Source organism: Centropristis striata, chromosome 13 (genome assembly GCF_030273125.1).
Source record: "Centropristis striata isolate RG_2023a ecotype Rhode Island chromosome 13, C.striata_1.0, whole genome shotgun sequence".
NCBI classification, from domain to species: Eukaryota; Metazoa; Chordata; class Actinopteri; order Perciformes; family Serranidae; genus Centropristis; species Centropristis striata.
Genome location: NC_081529.1, coordinates 19,258,545 through 19,271,169, shown reverse-complemented (window position 1 = coordinate 19,271,169; position 12,625 = coordinate 19,258,545). Strand labels below are relative to the sequence as shown.

General features: G+C 34.9%; 2 protein-coding genes across 2 annotated transcripts; both read right to left on the bottom strand.

Moving 5' to 3' along the window:
- Positions 1–3,139: 3,139 nt before the first annotated feature.
- On the bottom strand, positions 3,140–4,935 carry LOC131983647 (protein NATD1-like). The gene is made up of 3 exons (XM_059348411.1): positions 4,720–4,935; positions 3,844–3,962; positions 3,140–3,761 (listed from the first exon to the last, which is right to left on the bottom strand). The coding sequence occupies exons 1-3, from the start codon at positions 4,871–4,873 to the stop codon at positions 3,642–3,644; spliced, it is 393 nt and encodes a 130-aa protein (XP_059204394.1). The 5' UTR covers positions 4,874–4,935; the 3' UTR covers positions 3,140–3,641.
- An 868-nt stretch (positions 4,936–5,803) lies between these two features.
- On the bottom strand, positions 5,804–10,462 carry dhrs7ca (dehydrogenase/reductase (SDR family) member 7Ca). Its single transcript, XM_059348500.1, has 6 exons — positions 10,120–10,462; positions 9,905–10,017; positions 8,387–8,597; positions 8,213–8,305; positions 7,231–7,383; positions 5,804–6,410 (listed from the first exon to the last, which is right to left on the bottom strand). Exons 1-6 carry the CDS (start codon positions 10,280–10,282, stop codon positions 6,205–6,207), a joined length of 939 nt encoding a protein of 312 aa, XP_059204483.1. The 5' UTR covers positions 10,283–10,462; the 3' UTR covers positions 5,804–6,204.
- Between the last annotated feature and the right edge of the window lie 2,163 nt (positions 10,463–12,625).

Genomic DNA, 12,625 nt, shown 5'->3' with positions numbered 1-12,625 from the left:
GTGGATTGGTCACCCAGAACATTACTGTAGCATCATGATGGATTACTGAATGGCCCTGTTGGACACAGGGACTGTTAACATTTTGTGTTGGAAAGTCATTAAACCAAGTAATTCAAAACTACATACTACAACAAAGAGACACAAAACACCTAAAAGATGCAAAATGACCACAAGATCTAGAACACGACAAAAACACTCAAAAAGGCCACAGGCACCCAAAAGAAAAACACAAAAAGACACAAAACTACCGCAAGGACACAGAAAATATGCTTAAAAGACAGCTACCAAGACAGAAAACAACCACAACGATACACTTAAATAACATTGATGACACAAAACTACAAATACACACAAAATGACAAAAAAATATGTACAATACTACCAAAAAAGATGCACAAAAAGAAGCAAAACAGCCACAAAAGTACAATAAAAAGACGCAAAACAACTATAAAGATACACACAAAACACAGAAATACAACCAAAAAGAGAGAAACACAAACATAAAGCTGTCCATGACACAAAAAATATCATAAAAAATTATGTAAAACAATAGTAAAGATACATAAGACTACCACAAAGACACAAAAAAAGCAAATGTAAATTATCCCAAAGGCAAAAAACAAAGATACTTAAAACTACCACAGGGATGCACAAAAAATCTCAAAGATGCAAAACAACCACAAAGATGCAGAAAACTACCACTAAAAGATACAAAATGCAAGAACAAAAATAGTAGTTAAACAGGGATCCTGCACCAAAGAACATTGATAATGTCTCAGTATGAGAGAAGAGGATTTATGGCAGATTTAGCTATAAGCTAATTTAGATCTGTAGACCCTGGGCAGGTAAAAACAGAACGATGACCACAAAGACGCACAAAACAACCGAAAAAAAGAATCAAACGATGCAGCTGCAGCTGTTTTGTGTCTCTTTGAGTCCTGCTCCTGTCTGCTGGAGGGCTGGGAGGCCTTTTACTCATTGTCTCATAATCCATCCATGTATTACCATAACTCATCTGAGCAGAGAGATTATTAAAGTATCTTTTGTGTGTCTGGAGCCGATCACACTGCGAGCATTAAATCACGACTGTTATTGGGAGCAGATGGACGAGCTGATGAAGTCTGCGTTCAGCTCGTATGGTGCTCAGAGGATCAGCTCGTCGCTGTATCGACGATCTCTACTTGGCAGGAAGATTTACAGCGTGTGCATATGTAAGGACGTCTGCAGACTCGCTGCACAAACACTGTTAGAGCTCCTTTTTTATGATGGTGCACCATATTTAACAAAATGACTGGACATTTGGGATTTTAACCATTTTTATGCTTTAAAAATGTAAACAAAACTATTTCAAAGGCAAAAAACAACCTTAAAGACTCATAGATACCACAAAAGAACATGAAATGACCACAAATACATGCAAAAGTATTATAATAAAATCTGCAATCCTTTGAAAGGTACACACAGATGACCACAAAGACACAAAACCACAAAAAGACTGTAAACAACCACAATGATGCACAAAACTACCACAAAATGACTAGACAGAAGCACAATATTACCAAAAAGACACACAAAAATAGCACAAAAAGAAGCAAAACAGCCAGAAAGATGCACAACACTACAAAGAAACACAAAATAATCTCACCAAAAAGAAAAAAACGCAAAAAAGACAAAACAACCACAAAGACTCATACTGGCCAAGCAAAACAACCTTAAAGATCCATCAAACTACCACAAAGACACACTTAATAATGCAAAATGACTAAAAAGACACAAGGTAAAAATCAACCTCAAAGACACTTGAAACTGCAAATGTGCAAGGACGGCTGCTAACATGCTGCAGAAAAACTGTTAAAAAGCTTCTTTTTTTATGATGGTGCACCACATATTAAATAAAATGCCTGCATGAGTATGCAAAAGTATATTATTATTAAATCTGCAGTCCCTTGAAAGGTACACACAGATGACCACATAGACACAAAACAACCACAAAAAGACTGCAAACAACCACAAACAATGCACAATTCTACTATAAAAACACACTCAAAGACACAAAACTACAAAGAAACCCATAACAACCACAATGATGCACAAAAATACCACAAATACACCTATAAAGATGCACAATATTACCAGAAAGACAAACAAAAATAGCAAAGCCACAAAGACGCATAACACTACCACAAAGACACACAAAAAGATGTAAAACCACTACAAAGAAACACAAAATAATGCAAAATGACTATAAGACACAAGGTAAAAAAACAAAAACCTCAAAGAAACTTTGAATTACTACAAAGACACATAAGTGTGCAAGGACGTCTGCTAACATGCTGCAGAAATACTGTTAAAAACCTGTTTTTATGATGGTGCACCACATATTAAATAAAATGCCTGCATGTCTGGGATTTTAACCATTTTTATGCTTTAGTTTTGTCACTGATTCACTTTTAAATCTTCTCACCTCTCTTTAAAACAGCTGCTGTTGCTTTTTAATGAGTTTTTATTCGTGTAACAAAGGTTTAACATTTTCTTAATTGAGCTATAAATCACATTGACAGTAATTTACCACAATAAGACTCTCTGTGTCCGTGATGGAGTAAGAGTGACATCTGTTGGAATGAAAATATATGATATTATGACCAACTTTGGAAAGATTGTTTGTATTTCTAGATCAAATAAAATATTTTCAACTGAGGAAAGCTCTAGAAAACTGAATTAAAATCTGTGTCGCGTGTTTTAATTGTTGTTCTTCCTAATCTCATTAGGTGGCGAGAATGAAGGATGGAAAATGGAAGCTGCCAAAATTAAAAAGAAAATTTAAAAAAATAGTAAATAAATAAGAATGTGCCAACTCATGTACCAACAACATAAAAAAAATAAATGTAGAGGTTCAATTATTTTAAAATGCTATTAAATTATGAGACTTTTTTTTGCATTTTTTGTTGCCTTTTAAAAAACAAACCGATTTTAAATGTTTTATTTACATAGGAATACTTATTTACTTGTTTTAATTCCTCTATTTCTTTGCCTTCCCATTTATTATTTTATCTTTAGTTCTTTTTGCATTTATTAACATACCTGTGATTGGCGATTAACTCTTATACATTAAACAACCCAATAAACAACAAATCCATCCTCCTGATATCAATGATGGTCAAAGACGAGACCACATTTTATTTTAAACAAATACATTTTAGAAAGATTTTTATTCATTTATTTTACTGTGCAGACATCATCAAACATGTATTTTCCTCAATCTTTAATAATTAATAAATATAACTATTTTGTGAGAAAATATAACAGACAAAAATAAATAAAAAATTAAAAAAAAAATCTTCATCTACAAATCCAGAATTTATCTGAGGGTATTTTCAGTAAATATACTCATAATTAAGATTAATTAAATATAAAAAAATATATATGAATTACACAGTGCCTTACTTTAATGTGTTTAAGGCCTTTTTATGTTTAATATTATGTGACGTTTAGATGCTTCAGATCAAGTATGGCACATTTTCATTTGGCCTCCATATAACTGTACAATAATGTACATAATTACATAACTGTACAATAATGTGCATGAGGTTGTATATGATTAGAGGTAGTATCTCAGGCTGTATTGGACATACAGGCTGCAGTCAAGTGATGACAAGTTCTTTATATTGTTGTTGTTGTGGATGTTCCTCGATGTATTTCTTTATGTACCAACAGGAAATATGAGCCTTGAGGTTTTCTTCAACCAAGAAGTCCATGGCAGCCTGTAAAAAGGGACATTAAATACATTAGATACAGCTTGTTTTTGTAAAAAACACTGATGCATGAATAAGTTCTTCATACAACCTGTGACAGCAGAGCAGCAACACCTTGACCCCTGAATGTCTCTGGTACGAAGGTTGATATTAGATCCACTTCCTTCTCTCCGGTGAATTTGTAGTGCAGCACCGCACTGTCGGGGTCACCTGTGGACAGAGGACAAGGAGGACTTTACACCAAATTTCCTATTAATCATAACACAGCTCCATAGGGAATCACAGACAACAAGGGACCCCAAAATTAGTTAATTAAACATGTAAAATCAACAGTTTATTTAGATTTATTCAAATATGTATTGAATTAACTGGTGTTTTCTTATGGGTGAGCCATTTACCACATCTTTTATTTAATTATAATGGGGTTAGGGACATTGGGTGGAAATTAAATTATGCATGAGGCCCCCGACAGACTTAAATTAACCACTTTATAGAAACTTTGAACAACACCAAACTCCCTCCAGAAATACCTTTATTTAAGTGGCCAGTGCTTGCCTGCTTCTACTACGCTACTGCGGCAAACTAGCCAAAAATGTACTAAAATATGTAACTTTTGCTCATAACATGTATGCCGAACTGTTTGGCAGATTGAAACAAATCCCAGAAAGTACAAGTCATTCATATCGGTTGTGTAATATTTGGCCTTCGACAAAGCCACCTTAACTTCCTTAATTTTTTAATGAAGTTTGGATGCGTGTTCTCTTAAAAAAATGCGATATTTTCGCAAGTCGATATTTGATTAAAAATCAATTAATGCATATTTGAAGAAACAATTGTTTATTTTAACAGTAAATCAATCAAGCGCACAGGTTTGTGTATATTTTCTAACAGGCCGCGATTAGAAGCCGGTCTCTCTTACAGGATCACCCCGGCTCCGGAGCGTCCACCTCCGGCTGTGTCTACTTACCCGCCCCGCTGCCCGGAGCGACGGTGAAGCGCCGGTTCTGTCGGTCGTGTTCCACCGTTAAACTGCAGCCGGAGCTCAGCGCTCTGAAGGCGGCCGGAGGAGACTTCAGACGGAGGTTTAACGCGGTGAGTCTGGAAAATATCTTAAAGGCCATTTAAACCCGAAAAAAGACACGTAATACCGTATAACTGAGCAGCATGTAGTGGTAATTATACAGACTGACCGCTAGAAGGCGCCACATGAACACAAGATAATTATTAACTTCTTCATGACCTTCCTTTGACCTCTACTGTACATAACAAACAGGGGTAAAATTATTATTGTATTATTTAAAAATAATAATAATACAGCCCTTAATTTAATCATTAATCTGAGCCACCATTTAGGATGAGAAAATATAGCTACATTTAACATTTAGGTTCACAAATTATTTTTTATATATTTTACAGTTCCCAAAACTGTACAGTGTCTAAGTGTAATTTATTCTAGTAACGTTTTTAGTTTAGTTTAGTTAACAGTTTTTAATTTCCAAACGTTTTTTGTCAAATCTTCTAGGAAGATCTTTATGATTTCATATTAATTATAGAGACAATATCAATAGTATTCAATAATTACCCTTAAAAAAATTCTAATTAACTGCATAACTAAGTAAGTGTTTTGGTCATCTGGATATGTGAAAATGTGAATTTATCTACAATTTAAGAGATATGGGGCATTAAAAAATTAATAATAATCATTGAATATTTAATTGAGTTAATTACTGCTTTTCTTTAAAAGCAAGGATATCATTTTCTCTATAATAAGTGCTAAATTGCATGTTTATTTCCTGAAAATATTTTTTAAATTATGGAGCAGTAAAATAAGTGTGTGGTCCTGATGTTGTAAAAAAAATATGACTGTATTTTACTGATTAATACTCAAATAAATAATAAAATAAATTAAATGTAATAATATATTAAATATAATAAAATCAAATAATTTGTATTATGATTTAAAGAAATTAAGTTATAACTAAAATAAAAAAATATTATTTTTTAAAGAAAATACATTTTATATGGCTACACATAAATATTTTATTTGTATTCTTAATGCACAAACACATGATCAAATACAACATTTTCTTTTAATAAAGAATTTTTATGTGAATTCTGCACCCTGATGATCATTTCATGCATCATCACCTGTAAAATATACAGAAAACCAATTTGTTGAGAAACTGTGGAGAATCTACATATAAATGTACATACGAAGCGTCCTTTGGATATCAGGATGTTATTGGTGGGCATTTAAATGAAAGGCAAACAAAAACATTTAATTTGACGTTAGCTCAGGTTTAAGACGATATTACTGTTAGTACATTAAAGAGACTACATTCAGGTTGTTTTAAATTAAATGTGGGGATTCACATCTTAACTGTAGCTCAAACAGATAATTAACATTATTTTAGATGTTCTGTTTGGATGAAAATGCTGCACAGCTGCAGCTCTACATGGTCTCAGCCACCGCTGCGTTCTTCACTCCCGCTGCCATCACAGCGAAGAACACGTTGGGGAAGAAGGACCTGGCGTAGAGCGCCACCTTCGGGAGCGAAGGAGCCATCACCACCTCCTTCTTCTTGTTGCTTAAAGTCTTCACGATCTCCGCCGCCGCCTCGTCCGGAGAAACGCCGCGAGGTTTCTTTGTGTACAGAACTGTAAAGAACAGAGAGACGAAATAACCGCTTGGGCTATTTTTCTCCCATAACACAACTTATTTCAGTGCGTGGAGTGCCATGAGCATCCTCTGAACTTCATCATCACAGACATCGTTAGAAAGCTCTAAATCCCCTGTAGAAAATGATGTGTTTAACATGTTCTATATTGTTGTTGCTGTAAATTAGATTTAATGTTTTCTCTTAAATGAGTAATTTCCATTCACAAGGTATAAAAACCTTTTGAATGGAAAAAGTCTGTTTTCTCAAAATTAAAACTTCAGCTCCACTTACAGGCACCAAACTGACCATTTTTATTCCTATCTATGTTCTGAAGGTTTCTACAGAAGAGTTTACCTATATAGCATTCATACTGATTTATAGAACATTTCATTCCTAAAAACATGACATAAAATGATAAAATGAGATTTCCTTCAGTAAAAAACTTTGAATTTAATAATCATCAGATTAAATCAGCAAAATAAAATCATAACTTTGAAATTTACTTTATCCAAAGTTCAGATTTATGTCCTGGAAATATATCCAAATTAGCACATATTTAATGAGTTCCCATTTGCATATCTAAACATAAAATCTCAATAAAACTTGTAATGCAAAAAAATATCGGCTTAATGTAAATAACAAACTGGGGAAGCTTCATGGTGAGCTCTCTAAGAAAAAAAACAACAACTACCCAATTCACCTGTAGTGTCTCTATTTAAATCACATAAATATTGAGTAGATCGCCATCATCAGGGGACCAGGAATATGTTGTAGTTTTCTTTCTGTGGTTTGACCTTGTTTCCTGTATCTGTACTCACGTGACCAGATGGATTTGGAGGTCGTCTCTGTGTTTTCAGACGCAGAGCGGCTGATGAAGGTGTGGTTGATGGTGCTGACGGAGATGCCATACTCCTCCACTTCAGCTCTCAGACAGTCAAAGAATGCCTGAACGGCATGTTTGGAGGCTGCGTCTGCAGAAATACACAAAGTAAAACACAGTTTCAAGATTCAAGATTCCTGTTAAAGTAACAGTGAAAACACTCACGTCTTTTCAAATATCGGAAATGTATTGGAAATGTGTTTTATGATGAAAAACTTATGACACTAGATTTAAAGTTAAAGTTACAATTCAAAGGTAAGACATTACTAAAAATGTGGTCTTTGTATGAAATCATTAAAAAATGATTGCATAAAAATAAATTTTACTGCCTAAAATATAATCATTAATCTCATCCACCATTAAATCATCAGAAAGCATACATTTAACATTTAGATTCACATTTATTTTATATATTTTGACCAAAAACTGTACATCGTCTATGTGTATTTTTATTCTAGTAACTTTATTTGTATTTTTATTTTCAACAGTTCTTTTATTTCATATTTTTTTCTTATCAAATCTACTCAGAATATCTTTATAAATAGCTATTAATTATAGAAAAAATGTCAAAAGTATTCAATAATTTCCCTTTAAAAATCTAATTAAAGATGTATGGAGTTAAAAATAAATAAATGAATATTTCATTGAGGTTAAATAATGCTTTTATTTACTTTTTCTCTATAATAAGTGCTAAATTACATGTTTATTTCCAGAAAACATCTTGAAATTATGGCTAAATTGTGGCTAAAAATGTGATCTTTGTATGAACCAGCAGGTCTTTTGTCTTCTTTATGTAAATTATTCAGTATGCAGTACTCATACCAAAGAACCAGAGTGTTAACATGAGCTTTCTCTACAGTAGAACCTCAAATAATAATTAGAAATGTCCAAGTATTTCCCTCTTTAAACTGTGAACTCACAGGCGGTGCGGAACGGCACAGCCAGCTTGCCCTGGATGCTGTTGACCAGCAGCAGGTGTCCGGTTCTCCTGGAGATCATGGAGGGCAGCAGACCTGAGGCAGAACAGTTTCACCACAATAAAAAACAACCTTTTCCCTCTTTAACAGACTGAAATGTGTCTCCAGAGTTTCCACCTTTGGCCAGTGTGGCCGGTCCGAAGTAGTTGTTGTCCATCAGCAGCTTGTCCATCTCCAGAGAGACGCTCTGCACCGGAGCTCGCACCTTCATGCTGCTGTTCAGGATGATGATGTCCAGGCAGCCGTAACACTCCAGGATCTCTGAGATCACCTCCGGCATGCTGTCCATGTCCCCGAAGTCCAGCAGGACCAGTTTAGACGGAAAAGTCTGAGAGAAAATGATGAGGAGGACGTTTTCTCAAGTTCTCAGGTACTTTACTTGATCCATTTCATGCTTCTTAATGCTTCTTAGGCTTGCAAAGGGGTGGACAGTTTCCGGTCAATTTCCAGAAACTTTTCATGGGAAGTTAAACTGGGGAATTTTGGAAATATTCCAAATCTGAAACTTTTCAGGGGAATTATGGAAATTTATGGGAATTAACTGGAAATTTTGGGTAATTTAAACAAACTGTATCATATCCAAACATAAATATAAACATTTTTGTTTTGTCATAAGCAGAAATGAAAAACATTTCAACAGATTTTTTTTATAACTAGAACTTTATCAAGTTTTGATTATTTTATTGAACAATCTATTATTTCATTGGTAAAAAAAAAAACATGTATGTTTTTTACATTAAAAAATTAAGTTAAATTATATTTATTTTGTTATTGCTGAATATTGTGCAATAGAGCAATGTGCAATAAATATGTGATCACATAAGCACTAAGAACTTTATCTTTAATCTTTGTGCAATAGAGCAATGTGCAATGAACATTCTAGCACTTTAGCACATGCACTTCATTTAAAATATATCAATTTAAAAAGACATAACAGCACTTAAATGTACAGATTACTAAGTACCACAGTGTCAGTAATGTCCTTTTCCAATTGTGAAGTAGTACCATGTTAATGCTTCGCAGGTTCTTATCAATGTAATGTAATGTAATGTAATGTTTCTTTTGTGTTGTGTGTTGTCATGTTTTTATGAAGCAACAATGCACTGTGCCCAAGCCAAATGTCCCTTTGGAGACAATAAAGTTTAACCTTAACTTTATTCCTGTTTATTTCTATAAATTCCTGTTAATTCCCATGGAACGCTTCCAACTTTGAAAATTCACAGAATTTTGCAACCCTATTTCTAATCCACCACGTATATGTGTCAGCTGTTACTTTTCAAGTTTCATCCTAAATATAAGCAATGATAACCAAATTTAGTTTTGAAACAAAATATCTATATCTATAATATATAAAATGTCATTCCTGCAAATGTGTGTTAAATTTTTGGTTTAAAAATATTGCTGCAAACACAAACAACAACAATTTGGTTTAGTTTCATACCCACTTTCTCTTGAATCTGTTATTCATTCTACTCAGTGGTGGAAAAAGTATTCAGATCTCTTACTTAAGTAAATGTACTAATACCACACTGTGAAATGACTCCACTACATAAGACAAGACAAGATAAGACTTCTGCACCTCTACTTGTTATGTATTTTAGTCATCTCTCCTGGTTTCAGAGCTGGTAAACTCACCAGTGTCGGGTCGGAGGCATTTGATAAATCATCAGCCAGTTCTTCTAGTTTCTCCCAGCTCTTCCCGCAAAGGATCAGCCTCGCTCCACCCTTGTGGAAAACACCTGCACATTCTGCAAAAGATCTTCTTTTTTTTAAAAAAGGACTTCAAATAAAATGGAGGGCCAGAATGTTCACACTCTGCAGAGAAATCTCTCATTTTTAAAGCTCTTTACCTTTTCCCAACTCAGACAGAGCGTCCGTTATAACCACCACTTTGTTGCGTACAGATGTTTTGGTCAGCAGACCCATAATCACCCCGTACAGGTAGAAGAATCCAGCTGTGAGCACGACGACACACGGCACCAGCAGCACGGTGGTGGTCCACACCGGGTCCATCTCTTGAAGGATATCCTGCAAAATTGTTATATTTAATATGCAGAATCGATAAAATAAAACAAGAGAATATATCTTTGTTATTGCTTGCACTAAATATTATCTCGGAAATACGCTTATTCGCTTTCTGGCTGGAAGTTTAATGTCAGATTTCTACCAGGTGCATGTTAGCATAGCTTAGCACAAAGACTGGAAACAAAGGGAAACAGCTAGCCTGCACAGAACTTCTCGTAAAGTATGAACTTATTGTTATTACTCTTCAGTTCAGTCTGTGCAAATTAAACAAACATGGTACAAAATATTAATCAGTGAGATTAAGAAGTGCTGCACAGAGCCAGGCTAGCTGTTTCCATCTGTTTCCAGTCTTTATGCTAAGCTATGCTAACTGGCTGCAGACTCATGTTTAAAGAAAGCCAATAAGCGTTTAATATCAGTTGGATGTTGTTAAATCATGTCCAATGACTCAAACATTTTGTTTTTAGATGGAGAGTGATTTCCTCTGATGCAGATGAGATGAGATGAGATGTCACAGACCGTTCAGGATCTAATGGACGTGATTTACATGGAATAAAAAAGGAGCGTTTCATACCCAGAAGCTCTCCGGCTCCGTTACATTGGAATCCATCTCACCTCCTACAACCATTTATAAATCTAACTATTCTTACAACTCTGAAATAAAGACAGAGAAGACATTATTTTAACCACCTTCTCACATTAGTGATCAGAGTAAATGATCATTAACCCATCATTAGTATCAAAATGTGTATCCTTTCAGATCTTAGCTTTAATTTTAAGAAATTTTGAATTTGATCGTTCATATTACATAGATGGATTATTGAACAGGGCCAACAGGGAACAGGTTCAGGGGTCGAAGGGTTCAGGGGGTTACCAGGTCAGACCCTCTGTCTGAGTTAACAACCACAAAGAGATGCAAAACAACCACAAAGAGACAAAAAAGTTAAATTACACTACAAAGAGAAGCTAAACTACTACGAAGAGACAGAAAATTACTAAAGACATACAAAACAATCACAAAAAGACACAAGACAACCAATAAGACACACAAATCTACCACAGAGAGACACAAAAAAGACAAGCCAAACAACACAACAAGATGCAAAACCACCACAAAGTGACGACAAAAAAACAGAAAATAACTCCAAAGATAAACCAAACAACCACAAAAAGACTCAACACAACCACAAACACATGACAAACTATCACAAAAAGAGACAAAACCACCACAAAGTGACTTAAAAAGAGACAGAAAATGACAACAAAGAGATACAAAACTACCTCAAAGACGTAAAACAGACACAAATAACAACAAAGACACAAAAACAACCACAAAGCCACACAACACAACTAAAAAGAGAACAAGTAACCACAGAGACACGAAACTACCACAAAGACATGCAAAACAACCACAAAGAGACAAAAAAACAACCACAAAGAGGTGGGGAATTACTACAAAGACAAGCAAACACCATAAAAACACAAAAAAAACTACCACAAAAAAAGAAAAGAAATTACAGCAAAGACACACAATAACTACAAAGAGAAACAAATAACCACAGAGGCACAAAACAACCAAAAAAAAAGACAAAAAACAACCAGTGGGAGACACAAAGCGGATAAAAAAAGACAGAAAATGATGATAAAGACAGGCAAAACTACCACAAAGACACAAAACTAACACGAAGAGACACAAACAACCACAAACTCTTCCATTGCTGCTCCATGTTGGAGCCCTTTTACATGTCTTTGTCCAGTGTTGTGACCTTATAGTGTTTAAATCACAGAATCTCTTGAATAATCAACTTAACGTTTCCTTTACATTGAGTTTAATCTGTTGAAATCCACTAAACAATCCCAGTTTTTTTGTCATATCATAATCAAGTCCAGCTCTCACATGTTTTAAATATGTCCAACAAGTAGTTAGAAGAGTTTGAGATAACCTTTCAGTGGAGGTGGTTTACCCCGGCTGTTTGTCTAAATATAAACTGCCACAGAAATAGAAACCATATCTCACAAAGACTCGGAGAGCATGAGCTACATTATTCCACACCAGTCAAAAAACACATAAACCTTAAGAGAGAAACAGAGTTTTTATTCTTTGCAGAAGCTGCATAGAGTTAAATAATAAGTAAGAAGTGTTAAAACGTGTCCTGGCTCTGCAGTCTGACAGATTAAAGTCTCACTGACCTCGATGTTTCCACAAGTGAAGCAGCAGCTCCGAGGCCTCTGCAGGTGATCTCTGGGTGTTTCTGCGTGTCCTGAGGAGCTGCAGCCTCACACACAGCGCTCCTACGACACGCCGGCCTGCGAAGCTGCCCCAGAGAAATA